This window comes from Vanacampus margaritifer, chromosome 12 (assembly GCF_051991255.1).
Source record: "Vanacampus margaritifer isolate UIUO_Vmar chromosome 12, RoL_Vmar_1.0, whole genome shotgun sequence".
NCBI lineage: Eukaryota > Metazoa > Chordata > Actinopteri > Syngnathiformes > Syngnathidae > Vanacampus > Vanacampus margaritifer.
The window spans coordinates 18,912,397-18,932,421 of NC_135443.1; the positions used below are offsets into that span (position 1 = coordinate 18,912,397).

The 20,025-nt window shown below is 38.7% G+C and overlaps 3 protein-coding genes across 5 annotated transcripts in view; 2 read left to right on the forward strand and 1 right to left on the reverse strand.

The window, feature by feature from the left end:
* Positions 1 to 1,654, forward strand: part of LOC144061635 (N-lysine methyltransferase KMT5A-A-like) — an 11,110-nt gene extending 9,456 nt beyond the window's left edge. The window contains exon 8 of one of the 3 annotated variants that reach the window (XR_013296229.1): positions 1 to 1,654. This exon is cut by the window's left edge and continues 605 nt beyond it. The gene's annotated coding sequence lies outside the window, so the exon portion shown is untranslated. The other 2 variants (XR_013296227.1, XR_013296228.1) reach the window with 2 other exon arrangements.
* A 3,157-nt stretch (positions 1,655 to 4,811) lies between these two features.
* avpi1 (arginine vasopressin induced 1) lies at positions 4,812 to 6,661 on the reverse strand. Its single transcript, XM_077581894.1, has 3 exons — positions 6,498 to 6,661; positions 5,372 to 5,734; positions 4,812 to 5,298 (listed from the first exon to the last, which is right to left on the reverse strand). Exons 2-3 carry the CDS (start codon positions 5,692 to 5,694, stop codon positions 5,040 to 5,042), a joined length of 582 nt encoding a protein of 193 aa, XP_077438020.1. The 5' UTR covers positions 5,695 to 5,734; positions 6,498 to 6,661; the 3' UTR covers positions 4,812 to 5,039.
* Positions 6,662 to 7,743: 1,082 nt separating this feature from the next.
* On the forward strand, positions 7,744 to 13,971 carry plek (pleckstrin). Its single transcript, XM_077581891.1, has 9 exons — positions 7,744 to 8,810; positions 9,964 to 10,119; positions 10,188 to 10,369; positions 10,460 to 10,551; positions 10,646 to 10,830; positions 11,105 to 11,209; positions 11,282 to 11,365; positions 13,224 to 13,293; positions 13,376 to 13,971. The coding sequence occupies exons 1-9, from the start codon at positions 8,769 to 8,771 to the stop codon at positions 13,513 to 13,515; spliced, it is 1,056 nt and encodes a 351-aa protein (XP_077438017.1). The 5' UTR covers positions 7,744 to 8,768; the 3' UTR covers positions 13,516 to 13,971.
* Positions 13,972 to 20,025: the final 6,054 nt, after the last annotated feature.

The following is a 20,025-nucleotide window of genomic DNA, read 5'->3' on the forward strand; positions in this document are numbered from 1 at the left end:
TGAATATAATTTAGTCAAGAGGATAAATTATGACCCATGTTTATACCGCTGTCTTTAGTTGCAAGCAGCTAAATGTTGAGCAATTGTCTCAATCTTAACGACTGTCTGACTCAGTAAAATAGAAAACGTCTACTGTAACTGAAGGACTGTATCACACAAGACCCGTTTTAGGGGCAATGCCATAGATTAAGCATATTAACTATCCCTCTTGTTAAATGCTTCATCTCATCTTTCGAATAAATGTGGTGACTAGATTTATAATAATCTTTAGTACATTATATGCACAAACTTTAGGTTCTAAATGCTTTTCTAGTTTGCTCCAGCATCTGGCACATATCCCGTTGATTGCAAAAAAAAAAAAAATGCAAAACTGCTTGATGATGAAGACCACCTATCTTTGGTAAATGAACTTTAGCACATTAGCCCATCAATGGCGGGAGCTACTTCTGCCGCGAGCGCTCGACACTTGTCTCAAGCTTCTACTTCGAGTGTAACATCACTAAGTAACAGCGAAGTAAAGCTAGTAAATATTTATGACCACCCGCCAAAAGGAACTTTAACCCGCATCCGGCAGGTGTCAATTTTAGAGCCGCTGTATATATGCACATGTATGTGTGCGTCTACTGTATATATGGATATCATTGCTGTCCTGTGAAAAACACGTTTCCATTTTTAGGTCGCGGGCTGCTCTCCGGTAGCGATCCTTCTTGGCGGCACGGCTTGTATCACGGTGCGCTTTATAGTCTGGAAAATATGGTGGAAGTGTTTTTCACAGGACAGCGACAATATGTATATGTATGTCTGTATGTATGTAATAATTGTTTTTGTTTAAAAAATTAGGTTGCTGATGTATCCAGTTCAAGTGAGGATTCATCAGCAGAGGAATATGTTCCAGATTCTCACAGTACTTCGGACACTTCCTACATTGAACCTGTTTCAGAAATTCTGAAATCCGAAGGTATTCCAGTAATGAGCTATTAGAAAACTGCTCATCTTTAAGATGAGAGGTAGTCATGTTTTAAAGAATAAAATGTTCAATGTTCACTGACTCTTTTGCATCTGGTTTCATGTCTAACTTATCCATTACAAAGATGTGCTTGACCTAGATAACCTGTTCACATAAGAAGCATTGTTTTATTAACATACCAGTTTCAGTCTGTCCTAAAGTTGTAACATGGTGCTCAAGGATCAGGTATGACTTTGCATTTCACAGTATTGTTATGCACAACAATGCGACCTTATATCAGGTAAGTCATTACACATCAATGTCATTTCAGTTTGTGTAACGCCAGAATGCCAGAACTTTCAAGTCACTTCAGTGACATGGTTGCTGTGTGTTGTGTAAACTTTGTCCTTGTAATGTGAGTTGGTCCTCATAATTACCATTTTTGCCATGGGCGTGGCTTATTTAGCTCATTATCTATGTCCTCATAATTACTGTTTTTTCAGGTTTTTCTTTTTTTTGTGCGTTGAGTTTTTTCAAGTTTTGAAGTGAAATTTCCCTGGACGACCCCAAAAAAAAATTTGGGGTGCAAGTCCCATCTCTCTGGCATTAGCGGAAAGGGGTGTCCCCGTAATACACAATTAAACAGGTTTGGAAAAAATGTCCTCATAATACACAGAGGCAAACCTGCGTGTGTGTGCGTGTGTGTGTGTGTGTGTGTGTGTGTGTGTGTGTGTGTGTGTGTGTGTGTGTGTGTGTGTGAGCGTGTGTGTGCACTGCATTGGTCTTGGATTATTATCAGAGCATGAATACTGTATATATCATTCCATTAATTACCGTTCGGTGCTCTAATTACAATGCATCGGGGACACTGGCACTCTATAATCCTCAGTCATGTATAATGTCAATACAACTTGAGTTGTCAGTCACACACTCACACATAGACTTCTATAAATGGTGTCACTTCCTCTCTTTGACTCAGTTTTCTTTGCTTCTGTGCACCTGTCATTCCAATCTAGCCTGGACATTAAGAAAGGAGAAGTATCACTAAAGGCGATGGATGAAAGTTGCACTGTGAAGATTCACATTTTTAGGGAAGCCGTACCAATGTAACTTTGAAGATTTTCAAAATGAACTAAATTCAAGTAGAACTAATAATAAACTAATCAATGAAAGCAGCGATGAACATGGATTTAAAAAAACATTAATGGAATTGAAGATGAGGACATTTTGTACTTCTATGCTATGAAGAAAGTACAGGATCAGCAGGATCGTTTTCCCGTGCAAACATTAACCAAGATTTAGTTACTTCTCTATTTCAACGTTCGTTCGTCCCTTATTTTCTCCTAATCCACACTGTCTCAGAATCACTGAATCATTCCTTTCTTTGTTTTTCTGAATCATTCCAAGTGTGTTCCACTGCACTAAAATTGAAGAATGAGCCGTGTCTTATATAGATTTAGATGAAGCGTCATCCCAGTGCCATCATCAGTCAAAATGTCATGTGTAATATTTAAAGCATTCAGCCAGGGACTGTGCGACTGACTAAAAGACTGCATCCAAAATTAGAGAATTTGAAAAGGATTACCTCATAGCCAGGCATTTCTGTTAGGGCTTGAGTATTCGGCAGATGTCTGCGTGTTCCCAAACACAAGCGGCACCCGCTGGGAACAAAAATAAACTAATGAGGACATGTTTTTATTCTTAATAGGATACAGTGGTCCGTTATTCAGGCTCTTTTTTTTGTTTTTACTCAACATATGACATAGAACATGATAGAAGTGGATGTGTTTGGAATGATAGGTCATATACCTGTTGTGAAATTTGCCATTCAGCTCTTTGCTAGAGAACAAGAGAAATGTACATGTATAACCTATTTGAATAGAGCTTGGTGGGAAGATATGCCTTATTGCGAGATGTAGGCCTAATGTATCACTAATGCTACATAATCTGGCATTAGAATTAGACTGCATACATAGCAAGCTTGTCTTGGTCCTCCGCCATATTTTTGAAAGGCCACATCATGCCAAAGCGATTGCTTCCATTTTTATTTGAAGTGGCCATTTTAAGGTCATTTTGGCCATTTCCAGGTGTCCTTCAATGGCAAACTTGCCCAAGAGATTTTGTCGGATGGTTCCACATCCTAGTGTGGGGTGCCTATAAATTTCAAAATATGTGTGTTTTCGTCATTGGGTGTTGGCGGAAGACGGCAGCGAAGTTTGATGACTTGTTATAAAATGCGAAACTAATAAACTGATCTCCACAAGGTCATAGCAGTATAGATGCAATAACTCAGATTTATTTCAAACTGCGTGTTGTGCCCCCAAGTTTTGAGTTTTTTACTTGGTCTTTTTTTTTTGTTGTATTTTTTTTTTTTTTTACAACCGAGAAAGCGCAAAACAGCGCCCATCAAATTATCATTATGCTCAAGCTACTTTAATTATTTTATTCTGTTTAATTGTTTTACAATAAAGTGCATTATTATTATTATAATTTTATTTTATTTTTTTATTAAAAAAACATAATTTTGTTCATGTTTTTTTGGAGTGATGGAACAGATTAATGGCATTTCCATTTATTTTGACGTTTGTTTTGAGTTAGGAATGCGGTCACAGAAAGAATTAAACTAATAAGTGCAAGCACCACTATTTTTCGCACTGTACCACCAAGTCAGTTGGCACCAGCTCATGGGAAAATGTACTTTGTTGTGTAGTGATACTTGCTGGGGTAGGCTGGCCTGACACTCCAGAGGCCCAGATACAGTAGGTGTATACAAGTAATTCAAAAGTCATTTTTTGCAGTAATAATAATAAATATATATGTATATATATATATATATATATATATATATATATATATATATATATATATATATAAAAGTAGCTATGTGTCCTTTAGTAATGTTTGTTTTACTTCCTCTATATGCCTTTCCTGTGGCCCCTCCGCCTTCTCTTGCTCAACCTTGAAGGAGTGGCCAGGGATGAAAGGATCTGTACATTGTCACATATAGGCCTGGTGGAGAAATGTATTATTCAAACTACCTGAATCTGAGCTTTGCAAATCATTACCTTCTATCTACATGCAGTCAGCTGCACAAAAATAAATGTCTTACTTCTGCAATTAGAAGTGCTCGATTTAAACGTCTGTGCCCAACAAGTATGAACTTGATTTGACTCTACTTGTCTGCCCTTTTAAATTAAGAACAGCAGCGTCATCTAGCGAGTTTTGAGAGCATTGCAGGTGTACGTCAGACATCATTGGCCGCCCTCATCAACGTCCAACGAGGTAAAGTGTTGGTTAAAAAGTTTATTTAAAAAGATTAATCTTGTCTTCAAATCTATACAGTCTTTTTGTTTTTCTTTTTTAAGATAAAAGGTTTCATTTACCTTGACTACTTTCCGCGTCGACTGCCGCCATCCTCAGAAACTGTCAAACTGACAGTTGTGACGTGTCCTATTATCAGCTGATAGTTTTGATTTACATTTTCAAATTACTGCATATTTACATATTGTGACCTGATGCTTCAGAATACAACATCAGTAACACTAAATAAACTAGCTACATTAGGTAATAATACTAATGAAGAGACCAGTGTTTGTTTACAGTACTCCCACGTGTATACGCATGACCTATGTGAACGTATCACATGCAAACAAGACTAAAAGTGGCACAATAAATTCGGTTGCTGTTTGAAACTACACAAAACAAACGGTTTATTAGAGATGCTAATTTTGCTTCAACAAATGTAGTTGACAATAACATATGACCGTGAACGTGCCACTAAGTTTAATGCTGGATTTTAAGAAAATTCATTAGTATGCCTGGTTAAAAAAAAATACATCAAATAACAAAGCCGAAGACACAGCAATAAGGTAAATAAACACTTTATTACAACACATTCATTAATGTTTTCTATGCTGGTACAAGAAGTCTTTGATTTGCAATAGAGATCAACAAGTTGAAACACACTATAGTCTATCACTAAGGCAGTAGTCAAGTCATAATTACAGTAAATAGTGTATAAAATCACTTGTAGGCCATAAATACTGTATAAAATAACGCCTTTAGTGTTATACTCTGTGACATCTTCACACCGCTAGTGTTGTATTCTGTGGAGGTATCTCTCAGGGTCGCCCTCTCCACCTCTGCTAGCGCCTGAACCAGCTCGAGGCGGTCTCTCCGATGACCTTCTGAAGCCTCTACTCTCGTTTAGTATCACCGAAGTCCCTGTAGTTCTTCCCATTAGCTCAGTTGTTGTGTGCTGTTGTGGACCTTCGCCACTGTGAGCCGCAGCCTCTGCATCGGCCTCGTCACCAGAGTCCTTTTCCTGACTGCTTGGGAAGCCCTCTCCGATCCTAAATGAAAGGAACATATTGTTGCACACATTATTGCATGCGTTTACTATGCCACTGGATCACTGACTGTTACCTGAGATGATTGAAAGCCCGCAGCCAGTGTGTTCCGAGTACGTCCCTGCCGGTAGTTCTCAGGCCTCTGCGGTGACTCCGGGTCCTGAGTCCCACCAAAGCTTGGGCTAGCTCAGTCTCATCCTTGTGTGCCCAAACCAGCTGGGCCCTCTGCTCCGCATCCTGGTCGCCGGCCGCCCTGAAAAGTCTCTGGAGCTGCCACAGGTTCACATTGCTGAAGATATTCCCAGAGCCAGCCTTGCGTGCTCGCCTCTCAGCCAGGCGCCACAGGGTGGAGGGGCCGGCCACCACGGACGAGGGAGGAGATGCAGGCCCACTATCCATCCGAGGAAAAATGCAGGGCAAGGTAGCATACAGGGCTTTGCTGTAAGAGGATGCAAGTTTTAAAGTCACAATGTGAATAGATTGAGCGACAGATGACATTAGCGGTTTTGAAAAGAACTCCACCATTGACATTTCACCTTTTTGTGAGCTTTTTGCTTTTCTGCCACCAAAGAAAGATACTAGTGGCACAAACAGGAGACATTTGATGATAACCACAGAACCAAAACATATGGCATCCATGCTAAAAAGCAGCTGTAGCATTACTGTTCTGGTCTGTTGCTGTGTAACTTTAAGCCCTACTTATTTCCCCCACTTGAAAAGCATGTTCCATTGCAGCTTGTAAGTGGGACACAAGCAGATCATTCAACACAGTGACAAAAGGCACTCAATGTGGGTCACAGATCAGGTTAGGTCATGTTAGGTCAGGTATTGACAGTGGATTACACATTAAAATTCACTATTGGCTAGTGTGATATTTACCAGTGTGAAATAGAATTAATTGTATTTAGTTTTGTCCTTTTTCTTCATCTTTTTGTGTGTGTGTGTGTGTGGGGGGGGGGGGGGCTATGTGCAGCAGTTATGAAAGGGCAACATTCTTCTCTCACTACTGATGGCAAAACAACTGCCACTGCAAAACACGGCTCTATTCATATAATTCTGAATATATATATATATATATATATATATATTCACAAATACATTTAACCACTAATTATTATAATACAATTAGCTGATTCTACACGTTTATGTAAGACTGGAGCTTACCGAGTGACACAAATAAAGAGAAAATGGTATGTACTTACCCAAATAAACGTAATGTATCAACAGTAGTCACTTGTGTAGCATTTCCATCGATGCAGCAGCTTTGTGCAGAGTTGTTTTTCAATTAAAACTGCCACGGTGCGTGACGTACAGCATTTTTGTTCGTTCCCCAGTGATACATTTGTGCCCTTGAGCCGGTTAAATCACTCGTCGCACCAAAAGCCAATGAGAGAAGAGCGTCTGCCATAGTAGGCGGTGAAAATGTCTACAGGAGCCAATCGGGAGGTCGAATAGGCGTGATGTAGGAATGGCAACGCCCCTGTAAAGACGTCAGTCTAGTCTGGGCCATTGACGTCAATGGGGAAGACTGGCACGAGTGGTTCTTTAGTCTTCATGGGATTGAGCATCCTGCACGCAGGCAGTGACGTTTATCCTCATGTGTAGTAATTACAGGGACATTTTATTCGTTATTAGGTAAAGGTTTGAATGGTTTCCAACATATAACAAAATGGCAAATGCCATCCTTTGTGAATGCCTTATTAAAATGACGTAAGTGGTCATGTCCTGACTGCGTTTTTAGTGTTCATCTCCCACCACTCTTGTTAAATTGCTCCAGTCCTCGTTTAAATGTGCGTCTCAACGGTGTTTAATGGCACCCTCTAGAGGAGCACTAACAGCGTTACAACAACAGTGATTTGGTTTTCAGGGACCGTCACTGCGCAGTGTGCAGTTATTCAATCAAAACTTTGTCAAAACACCAGTACTAACGCATATGACGCAACATGAACATAGAGGATGGGTATTTTGTTATAAATTGGTAATACAACAAATTCTAATGGAACCAATTAACACATTTTTATTGGTTGTTGTTCGCGACAATCAGTGTCACCTCTTGTTTGAGGAAAAAAGGAAAATACAGGATTTTTTTTTTTACTACAAATGATTAATGATAAATAAAATTTTAATGCAAATTTTTAGTCAGCATTTGCTCATTATAACTTTTATTTTGTACTTTTTACACTGCAGTATAAAAGAACCAGATTCAGAAGAAAAATGGATGCGCTGGAGAATTGATTAGCATTCCCATGCAAATGTTTGGACCCTGTGCTCACTAGTATTTCAATTTTTAATTAGAGCTGTCAAACAATAATTTTTTTTATCAGATTAATCACAATTTTGAATTTTGATTAATCACGATTAATCGTTTAATAAAAAAAAGACTTTTTATCAACTTTTTTTCCCGACAAATTTGCCCCGTTTATGTGTTAATTCTTTTAATTAGAGCTGTCAAACAATAATTTTTTTTATCAGATTAATCACAATTTTGAATTTTGATTAATCACGATTAATCGTTTAATAAAAAAAGACTTTTTATCAACTTTTTTTCCCGACAAATTTGCCCCGTTTATGTGTTAATTCTTTTGACATTTAATGTTATGAGGACGTCTTTAAAAAAAAAGTATTCACTGTACACGCTCATCCTCATCTTTTTCTAATCAGTTAATTTCTTGCATAATTTAAAATGGGAAAAAATGACCCCAATATTTTGACATGAACAAATATTCTTAATGTGATATGCAAACATTTATTAAATGCTTTACTTTAATTCATGTAATGATTTTTATTGCTCAAACACAACCTGTGCTACCTAAAACGTAGCCATCCGCTGTAACGCAAGATGGACATTTTTTTATATTTATTAATTATATATGTAATATTTGACTTTCAAATACACATTTTTATTAGTCATTTTATTTTTGTACAAGTTTACGCAATCAATTAAACAGGAACCTGTGAAGACAGACTTAAGTGCATGCATCCCTAAATTCAGCCTGTGTCAGTCATGAAGGAATAGTGGCTTGTCTTTTTCCCCCCACAAACATATTACCACCAAAGCTAAAAACAAAGGGGGATAAAGTATTTCATCATATCGGAAAAAGGTTTTTGACATCAAAGTGTCACAGTTCAAACGTTTGACTTTACAGTAGTACGCAGTGTACTACTGTAAATGTACGTTGCTCTATGGAGGGGAAAAAACACTACAACATGGATAAACAGCATTTGTAAAATGAGTCATGTTCTAAAAAGTGTCAAAAGCTGAGTGATTTATAGAAATGTCAGCTGAATCAGCTGACAAAAAGAGGAAGTAGATGGCCGGCTCATCTGTCACACATACACACACCCAGTAGGCAACTTCCTGCTCACTTGTCTGTGGTTTTCATGTCAGATGAATTAAAAAAAAAAGTGAGAGAAAAGTCAGTGAACTGGCCTGCAAAGAGGCACAGAGGTTGCAGTAAAACAACAAACTAGTGATGGAGCCTCAACAGATCAGAGAGGGATACTTGGTGAAAAAGGTAAGAATAATCACTTCCTCATATAGAATATACAGAGAAAGTCCCCATTTTATTCAATGTACTACATTGAAGACAAGTGTACTGGAGTGACTCCAGAGTAGGCTGCCACGTGAGGAGAATTTGTGAAGCAGAATGTGGCTCATTCCCCAAGGTCATGTTTGTACTTTCTCCCCCAAGTAACTCAGCAATTTGATATGAAGGAGGATCATGAGGCAGCTCGTGTTTAGTTTGACTTCCTTTAGTTATAAGAACTTGTACATTGCACTCGTGTGTTTGGTTTGTACAATCTCTTCTTGCAGGGATACAATGACAAAAGCCAACTCCTGCATTAGATGGAATATTGTCACTGCAAATTAAAATGATAACAGAATGTTGAACACAGAATTGCAACTTTGATCAACTAAGATTCTTGCTTTGATACAAAATAGTGCTGCTAGTGTTATGTGGTCTCTCTCTAGTGGCAAAAGAAACACAGAATTACATGTTCACATTGTGCAAGTGAAGTATTTAAAAAGAAAATCTAGTACAGTAAATGTGTTAAGTACAGTTCAGTTGTATTTAACTGATGTCACAGGCACATGTGACATTTAATCTTTTATGTACGGCTTGTTTTCTAACATTATGGAAGTTGTTGTTGTTTTTTAAATAGTTAAGCCCAATGTTATTGTTTAAACTGTGAATATGTACAGTGGTTTACAGTATTACATTCACCTATTGGGAACAAAGCCAGCCTGGTATATGATAAACAGTTGGGCTATTACACTAGAGTGTTAATTCTGCTATTCTGGTCTGGATGCTGGCACAGAGAGCAATACAGCTAGCTAGATCCCTGTACCCAGTAAGCTAGATTTGACACAAATCGAAACTAAAATATCTAAGGAAAAAGTAAAACTTGTGTCTAGTAGAAAGTTTAAAAAAAGTGTGAAATCTAACACAGGATAAAGAGATAGCGAGCGAGAGAGAGAGAATATAGAAGAGGATACAGGACAACAGAACATTTACGCCCATGCATTTGAATGACAAAAGATGAGGGTTAAAATGTCTTGCTGATCACATCCATTCACCCCATCATCATTTTGACAGTAACGCAAAAAAGACTAAAACGCACAAATAAATATTCATTGAATAAATGTCATGTTTTGGTGACTCAAAGAGCTCACTGTTGAACTACTGGACCGCTGTGTGGGTGGTACTGTCTGAAGACGGGTTGGAATTCTACAAGAAGAAAACAGACCAGTCTCCCAAAGGGATGATCCCACTGAAAAAGGCCACGCTTATCAGTCCATGTCAAGACTGTGGCAACAGAATGGTACGTCCATGTCGTATACAAACACACTACTTGTAGCAGAAATGTCAAAGTTAATTTTTATTCTTCAGTTGGTGTTCAAGATCACCACCGACAAGAAACAGGATCATTTCTTCCAAGCATCGCACATGGAGGAGAGGGAATTGTGGGTAAAAGACATCAAGAGGGCTTTACACTGCTTACAAGGGGGCAAGAAGTTCGCTAGGAAGTCCACCAGACGCTCCATTCGCCTGCCCGATACCATCAACCTGACGTAGGATTTCTACAGTCTACTCAGACCAAACCAAAAAGCAACTAACTGTCTTTCACGATATTGCACTGAATTCCCATTATTTTCCGTTAGTGAGCTGTACACTCAGCTGAGAGACCAAGATGAAGGGGTCAAGGAATTGAAACTGGAGCAAGAGAATAAAATTTTCAATCACTGCTTCACTGGTAGTCGCTTTGAGTTTCACTTTGAGGATTCATGCATTAAATTTTTTGGGGTCTATGCCAAGTTTCACTTTGAGATTTCATGCTTTCTTAAAAGGTTCCACGGTGTTGGAGTGGCTGATTTCCAAGGAAAAAGCCAGGAACAGGCCCGAGGCGCTCATGTTAGCCACAGGGCTTATGAACGAGGGGTTCCTGCAGCCCGCAGGCGATCTTTCAAAGGAGGGAGCAGTGAGCAGGGAGAAGTCCGTCTTCCTGGATCAGACTGACGCTTTTTACTACTTTGTAAGTTGATGCCATTAAATAATTTATTTGGCCTCTGCTGAGGGTGGTAAGAAAATAATAATAATAAAACCTTGAGAAATCATACATACTGTAAGTGATCCATTGATTCCAATAGTGGAGAGTTCATTTTCAATTTCTTTTTCAGAGAGATCCAGTACAGTGGACTGCAAATCAGAACCATCAATATTAACACTTAAATATGAAATCAATTCTTCTGATATTGTACTTTTTTTTTTGGTGCAGCTCTTCTTGTGCATGTGTTCCGTTGTGACAGGCAGACAGCGGCTTCTTCTGCGAAGGCTACTCCAGTGATGAGGACACTCTAGTCAAGGAAGAATTCAGAGGGAATATAGTTAAGCAAGGCTGTTTGCTGAAACAGGTCAGTATTTTACAAAGAGTCCAACAGAAATGTGATTGGAGGTTCAGATCTTAATTGCTCCAACGTTCACAGGGCCACAAAAGAAAAAATTGGAAAGTCCGGAAATTCATTTTAAGGAACGACCCTGCCTATATGCATTATTACGATCCTACCAAGGTAAATACTGCATTTCCTCTTAAATAGATACTTTACTCTAATAGCTGCCAGGTGTGTATAAACTAGTGGTACCAAACCTTTATTGAGCTAAGGCACATACAGTGGTGCCCTGAGATTATTATTTTTTTAAAATTAAATCCTCTAACTGAAATGAATGGAATTGTCATTAGCCCCCCAGTGTCAAAATGAGTGCGTTAATTTTGAGTTAATGTAAAGTTTCGTTAACGACACAACTTTGAAAGCCTGTACTGGGGGAATTCCAGTCACAAACACAGCAGACACGTCTACATCAAAATTGAGCAGTAATAAATGTAATGATAATGCATATATTTGTGGAGACTGGGGTTAAGTTCTATTTTACAATTTTAAAAATGTGCAAAATGTCACAAATTACTTCATGTTAAATTACATAGCTCTTAATGTGAAAAGAAAAAAAACACTGTCACCAACATCTTACAAATGCATTTATGCTATCTAGTGGCAGAACAATGACCTCAACACAAATCAATATCACACTCTTTTTTTCAGTATAGATCATCTTTTTAATTTTAACAAAATTGTATTAATTATTATGAAACTACTGTATATTCATCGTTTTTTCCACTTTTATGTTAACAAGAGTATGAAAACTTTTTGTTATACATTTAGAACAGATATAAATTTTGCAATTAATTGTGAATTAACTATTGAAGTCATGTGATAAATTACGATTAATAATTTTAATCACCTGACATCCCTAGTTGTTAATAAGGGAAAAAAGAATGAGTTTTTAATGGACATCCTCCTGGCTAATGGTACTGGATACTGTGTCTTGTTTTGTTGGCTCAAACTGCAGAATTTGATTGGCTCATTTGCAGCACCAGGTGGGCATTCGTGGTATAGCACTCTAAAGCTGGTAGTTATGTGTCCGACAGATCCTTTGGTTAAAACAACCACTCTAGAATGGTAGGTGTTTTCAACCAATATATATTGGTGAATGGGCCAACCGATACAAATTGGTCATTCTGACCAAGATATTGGTTAATCTGTGTTAGGCTGACAAAAGTAGGCTACCACTGATTGTGACACCCACCTAAGTGGGGCAAAATTCATTCTCCACATTTGACCCATCCTCTGAGCAGTGAGCAACAGCAAGGGCCACGCTCGGGAATCATTTGGTGATCAAACCCTCCAATTACAACCCATAATGCTGAGTGTCAAGCAGGCCTAATGATCTATCTAGACACGTTTCTATTTTTAAATACTAGATTATATAATTTATTGTAATTACTTATAATTATTAATGAATACATTTATAATACAATCAATTGATGCAATAAATATATTTCCAAGTGCTCTATCTAGACTTACTTTCTATTGTAACCAATTTCATTGGTTGTTTGGCTAACCAATAAAATTGGTATGCCGATAACTATCTATTGGTTAATCTGGCCAATATGATCTTAACCTACTAGATTGTTTATTTGTTTTTTTAACCAATTCATTTTTAGAGTGTAGACTGCTTTTGATTCTATTTGGTAAACAGAACTTTTTGAGTTAGCCGTTAGAGGTAGTCCCGCTCTGTCCCACTGTCATACGGTGTTCCACAGGAGTCAATTTTGGGGCTCCTGCTGTTTTCATTGTATTTGCTGCCTCATTGTTACATTTTAAGAAAATATGGTATTTCCTCCTAATCCCTGTAGATATGTAAGACTCTGCATTTTTTTAGTGTTCATAAGGGGTGTAGTGTTTTATGTTATGTATTGATTTTAAGTCTGTTGTTACTAAACACCTTGGCCATTATTGGTGGAAATAACCAACACTAACTTTTAAATGCTGGAATTAACGAGCGTGACAAAAAGAAAAACTTTGAATTTAGGGTGATGACCCCCTGGGGTCCATCTATCTGCGGGGCTCCGTGGTCACAGCTGTGGATTTTGTGCCTGATGGTGGGTGAGAAACACATGTTCTCCTTTTACTTCCTCTTCACTCACTTTTCATCTCTCAGTCACTTGCCTCCTGCCATTACAGCCAAAAGATACGACGTGGATGGCAACCTTTTTGAGATCATCACCTCTGATGAGACGCACTACTTCTTGCAGGCGGCCACCACCGAAGAGAGAAAGGAGTGGATCGAAGCCGTGCAAGAGGTGTCCAAAAGTGGGAAGTAGAATTGATCCGCAGTCTCTTGTTAATGGATGGAGTTGCTCAGTGACAAAAGAGGAAAGTGTGTGATTTTTCACACGTAGAATAAAATCCTAGGCAACAAGGGTTTTATTGTATTCATGTGAAAATTGTAGTCATAGGAGCACTGTGTCTAAGTAGACTGACTGCCTACTGTTTAGTTTCACATTTCTGCTTTCATGAAGTTAAATATAGTGTCTGTCTTATCATATAAGCACATGCATGTCCACAGTTCCTGGTTGGGAATGTGGGAGTGTGTTAACACGTCAGCGTCTGCTGCTTAGGTACTTTAATTTAGTGATTAAATAACGCTTGAGCTGCTCTGTATTAATTATACTTAATATTTCCAGCGCGAAATCTATTATATTGTGTTTTCTTTATTTTTTTAAACAATATGTTATTTGACCACTTTGTGTTGAATTAAAAGGACAAATATGCTCATAGTTGCTAGTTTTTGCTTCATAATTGAAAATTATGTGGACAAGAAGGGGCAATCATTCACAGTTTAAAAATGTCACAAAAAAGTCTTAAAGCCATGTGCGTTTCCCCTTTTTAACACAGGTGGGCGCTACAGGCCTACCCAACAATATCAGCGTGTCTCAGCCTAGGGAAGTAGAATCATACTTTTCATATTGAAATGATTATGTACAGCAGTGTTATCCCACCTTGATTGAGACAGGGCGCAAAAATCTCATGATACACCAAACAAATGTTCCAAAAAGTATACACAGTACAGTATACTGAAATAACAAGGTCATATCAATTTATTCAAAAATACACCAAGGCTACTCAGTATGAAATCTAGGCCTGTTAAGTTGAAACCTAATGGGGAGTTTTCTGTATTCTGAACTTACATTCTGTCTTACACAAAGACTTAGAGTACAAATGAATGCGTAACTATTGATTCCTGCATCAGTTCCACATCCAAGTATACTGTGCAAACCCTGCAAACACCCATAAGTGTAACACAAAGCTGACATTGGCCATCAATAACATAGACCACTAAAGCGGGGAATCCAAGGGTTGCCATGGCAATCAGAACGACATCACTTTTCTTCCAGTCCAGCATGGCATCCAATTAAACTTAAATATTTTATAAACTAGAGAGTTTAGAATGCATACATTTACAGTATGTTGTTTTAAAGGAGGCACTTTATGGAAATGTTTGTCTCGCAGACGACAAGCTGGTGAATAATTGGAGCATGGCGTCTTGGGACAGACGATGAGGAAATTCGTACGTGTTGCTTTTTGTGAGAGACATTTTTCATTCATTCATTGCCAAAGGCCATTTGGGGGGCCTGTGTATTGATCTGGCCCTAGGCAATGGATTATATGAAAATTTTGTGATGTAAAATGATACTTCATAAAAGGGTAGAATATGTCCCTGGAACTATAGAATAGAGCAGTATATAAACTCACACTGTTATTTTTGCAAATCCAAATCTTTTACTGACCGTACGAGCAATACATTCACTTTTTTTTTCTTTTTTCTTTTTTAGATTCCCTCTTATTAGACTTAGGCATTTGCTACATCCTTGATAATTCATCTTTAACATATTATTTTTTTAGTGGAAAAAAATATTTTTTTAGTGGAAAAAATTTTTTTTTTTTACGACAATTGTTTTCACTTGTTTGTTGCATACAATATGTTGCACTTTTTTTAAATAGTAAACTAGCTTAGTGAAGCAACAATTTGTCCTCGATTGCTTCAAGAACCGATTAATCAACAATTACCTAGTCAACAACAGCATGCTTAATATGCTTATGCCAATGATGTCATCAAAAGTAATCAAGATATATTAGTTTCCTTGATAATCAATGATTTAGTATGCATTTTGAGTTTATAAATAAACACAGTAGAATATGGATGACTGAATTTCCCTTAATCCTCCATCCAAATTACTCATAAAAACATAACATAATAACAACCAAATGGCACATGCGTCCCAAACAAATCTAAAGGAAAATTAATACACGCAAGCTCTTATCAAATTTAACTTCCGTGACCTTCATGTCCCCGGTGGATGGTTCGGGAGTCTGGTGGGTTGCTGGGCAGCAGCGAAAAGTTACTGAATGAAGCCATTCAAGTCTTTCAATTTGGAGTCGATAAGAAGGCATCTTAAAATAATTCCCTCACTGTCATTTGAAAAAGGTCACAGTGGGAGCTACAGAGAAGCCCGTCTGGACATGCTCTCATACAAAAGTTGCCTTGCGGCTTGCCACAGGATAAAAATTGATTTAACTCTGCCGAATGTCCTCCACGAGAAGTCAGTTAATGCAAACACAGAGACGAATGAAGACTGAAATATCCTCCCAGAGGGAAGAGAAACAAAAGCAAGATCATCCAATATAGCATCAATATGTGACTTCAAAGAAATACACTTCATCTTACCTCAGTCCTATCCTAATTAGGATCATAAAATTTTATAAAACGTTCCTTTTCTGCCCACATTGATCTGTGTTTGTTTTCACTGATCAAATAAACTGGCAAAAGGAGTATATTACCGACAATGCAGTGAGCAGTGAACTTGGATGACTGTATAGAACCTTTTATAATGGCTACATCAATCATTTTAGAACAGATATCTTCCAGAAAAAAAGGGTTTTGTTTGATGGTGGAACAGGAAAAAACAAACATGAAAAATAGTTTGACTGGTAGAGTGCTAATAACAGCATTTATCATAAAATCAGTGACGTTCGTAAAATCAGTAGTGTTTTACTTTTAATGACTGTTGTTTATGCACTTTAAATCAGTGGCTATCAAAATGGGGCCCGGGGACCTTTGAGGTAACAAAATGATTTGCAATAAAATGTTGTCCATCCAACCGTCTATACCGTATTATGTTGAAAAATTACTCTTCTGTACTTTAACTTTGCAGCCCAACGCAGCAGAACGGGGCACGGCAGGCCCGCCAGGCACCCCACCCAGACTTGGCATATACATTACAGTCGTTAAACGTCCTCAGCGTCTTCTTTTGGACACACGCAAATCTTGAAATGGTTCTGTGTGTACGAGATTTTTTTGAGGAACGAAGCCGGCTTTGCTTCCGTCTGGACAGGGCCTTGAGTAGATGATGCAGGCTGCGACTAATTAATATTTAGCGGGACGACCACTATTTGAGCCAATACAAACTACATTAATTGAGCCTATAATTCAGTGTATGCATTCATATAACAGTGATTCAAAAGTACACATCTAACTGCATATCCACAATGTTTAAAAATAGCTCTTCGGGGAAGAAGGAACGATCAGCGTAGCACATTAAGCAATGTACATAGGACCAGTTGACAAATGCTCAGTTGCTCATTCAAGCTGTTAAAAGGCTCATTGATTAAATTGTTCAAACGTGAGCGCAAGGCCAGGCTGCAGTGGGGATCATTATTCATGAGCACCCAATGATTTGCTGTCAAGCAGGGTGTGGGCAATGCGGGCGCTAGGATACAAACAGTCACTCAAGTGGAGGGCAGCTCTCTAATCAACTAATCACTTGTTGGCTGGACTTTACAAGACCACACCTGATGATGTGAGGACGAGAAGCGATTTGTTGGTATGCAGCTTGAGCAGTAAGCTACAAGACACCACACCACACTTCGAGCAGTTTTTCGACAAATGTGTTTTTACCACCTTTTTAGGAAAAAGAATGTTAACATATAAGCAACTATTAGCAGGAGGATGAGGGAATGAAAACCACAAAGCCTCGTTAATGTCAAATGCGCCTTCTCTGGCTAAAATCACGGTGCAGTTTATGCTCCTTAAAGCATGAAGTCTATGAGAGGAATGAATAAACACAAAGTTTTAACAATTTGGAGCCAAGAGAGCAGAGAGTTCAAAAACTTGTAATTGTTGTCAGCTTTACTAAGATTGAGTCATTGTGTTTGAACTACAACTGATTGCAAGTCAACTTAACCAAGACACACATATTCAAATACATACACAGCCCCCTAAGCTTCTCATGTGCATAAATTAAAGTTGTATCTGGTGCCTATGGAGTAACAATCATAACACAAAATTTTGCAGGGGTACTTAAAAAATTCCAGCCATTAAAATGCTGATGGTTATTATTAGATAGTATTAGAGCATTTGACATTTGTCCTTGCACGTGTACACACAAATATGATTTTGACTCTAACTTTGATTAATGGAAGAAACGAGCGGACAATTTTACGGTCTAGTGAGTTCTGGACTCCTGTTTGTACTCTGTGTTGAGCAAGTTAACTAATCAAGCATACTGAAATATTTGCACCTAAGTTATGACGTTCACATTAAATTGCATTTAATTGTCAGACTTTTTTCCATCACTTGCTATTTTGGAAGGTGTCTGTCACTCAGCAGCTTTGCATCCAAATCAACAAGGAATGTTGAATGATTTCAAAATGTTAATTAAAGCTACTGAACGTAGAATATTCCATTTCGAATCGCTACGGTCACCTGCTGACGAAAAAGGAAATTGCACATAACGTTCTTCACATACACACCACGGACATTGCGTCACATCTGCAGACAGGGCGTGGGAAATTCTAACCCGAATCCAGTCTGAAAACTATTGGCCAGAGGCTTGCAGGAGTACCCATTGTGAACAGCTAAGGTGTTAATCTACTAGTTGGAAGGCATTTCAGTCATAAATGGTCAAATAAAAAGCTTATTGTACAGTTATTTTTGGGACAAAAGTTCCATATTGCAGCTTTAAGGTCAAATACAATCATAAAAATGACGGAAATATAAATAAACTTGGCACATCATGATAGGCCCTGTTCACACGGAAGCAAAGCCAACTTTGTTCCTCAAAAGAATCTTCTATACTCAGAAACGTTTCAAGTCATGCGTGTCCAAAAGAAGACACTGAGAACGTTTAATGGCTGTAATGTACGTGCTAAGTCTGGAGTGGTGCTGTAGCGCAGCCACAGGGAGTTGACGGAAAGCCTAGAAAAATAATCAGCGAAGAATACGAACCACTGATCTGAATAGTTGACAGGTCAAGACATTTGAAGTCGCGAAGCCACCATATTACTCCTTCCAAGAAACGTTTCTCGCAAACGATCCTATACATTTACAGTATCGAATATATATAGACACACGTCTCTATGAGCTATACATGTCTAATCTGTATGTACAGTATATGTATTGTTTATACAGTAGTCTGCTCGCGAGTTGGGAGGAGTAAGATGGCCGCCCTGTCGCTTCAACAGCTTCCACGGGCGTGTATGACGAACACAGGAGAAGTGACAATGGCGGGTGATCCCAGTAAAACAACATCACGCAAAATATTTTGCTGTAAAAACTAAGGAGGTTGGGCAAAACCACTACGACACTGCTATCCGCCATTGTTGACAGACTGGCGGTTTGCGCACAGTCACACGAGAATTAGAGTACACATTGGAACGTACGGGGCCCGTTTTGAAATTTTTCCACTCTGTAGCCCGGTTCTAAAAGTGATCGGTTTCAAGCTCCAAATTGGCACCGCTGTGTGGACGGACTGCCCAAATGGTAAGAAACTTGTGCGGATACATTGAAACGGGCTTTTGTGTGGACGGGGCCTGAAATCCATGGTTAGAAGGGCAAATAAGTTGATTTGCAACCGGTGTGAAGCAAGCTGCATTGCTTACAGTTGATTGGTTGATTGGTCATGAAAGAAAACTGATAGTTCCTGGTTGGGTGAGACCAAAGTGGGTGTATGTATGTTTTGTAGGAAGGTTGAAAAATGTAAACTTCCGTTTTTGCTTGCTGGTCGGCTGCTACGTCAGCACTTCCAAATATGGGCACACGAGAACCCGGTTATTCACGTTGTCGTGCAACTCTTTCATACTGAGCGACTTTACTGATGAAAGAGCTGCTTATTTAGCAATTATTTAGTTATCTTTCATTTTTGTCCTTTTTAGGTAATGTGTTAAAATTTTCTGCCATGTTAATTATTATCGCCATATTTAATTAAATATGTCTTGTACAATTACTTTATTAATTTCACTGCAATTAACAGGTATATTTGTCAATGGGGTATATGCCACGGAGGAGGCGGGACTTCCGACTTCCTGGTTTTCACAATCAGCTTTGTTTCCCTTTGTGGACCGCGTCCCAGTTCTTGCTCTTCCGCCTTTGTGCCCCTCGGTTGCGTGTTCCCGTCGACGGGTGCGAGTGTGTAGCGTGTCTGTCTCAGTTGCCCGAAGCATTTCAGAGAGTTTGGACGCCCTGCCCGCCCATGAGTGGGAGCACGCGGTTGTGGGGGTGCAAGGAGTGCTAGAATGAGGCCATCAGTGGCCGGGAATGACGCTGATGTGTGAAATCCGGAAGTCGGAAGTCCATGGCATCTATCCCATTACATTTTTTCCAACGGAGCTAGATTAGGGAGAATCTCATTATGCTCCACTGTAAATGTCAAACTTGGAAGCAACTTTACTGATGCCCAACCGCCAGTAAATGACATCATAAGAAATAAACAGTTTGAATGTCCATGACACTAATGGCTGCATTTTGTGCAGCCTACATTTTTTTTTACTGTCGA

Excerpts from the sequence above, each read along its gene's own strand:
- avpi1 (XM_077581894.1), bottom strand. The coding sequence starts at position 5,694 with ATGGATAGTGGGCCTGCATCTCCTCCCTCGTCCGTGGTGGCCGGCCCC. Across the intron at positions 5,299-5,371 it reads CGGGCTTTCAATCATCTCAG|GATCGGAGAGGGCTTCCCAA; the intron begins GTAACAGTCAGT and ends CCTTTCATTTAG.
- plek (XM_077581891.1), top strand. The coding sequence starts at position 8,769 with ATGGAGCCTCAACAGATCAGAGAGGGATACTTGGTGAAAAAG. Across the intron at positions 10,120-10,187 it reads AAGACTGTGGCAACAGAATG|TTGGTGTTCAAGATCACCAC; the intron begins GTACGTCCATGT and ends TTTATTCTTCAG. Across the intron at positions 10,370-10,459 it reads CCCGATACCATCAACCTGAC|TGAGCTGTACACTCAGCTGA; the intron begins GTAGGATTTCTA and ends ATTTTCCGTTAG.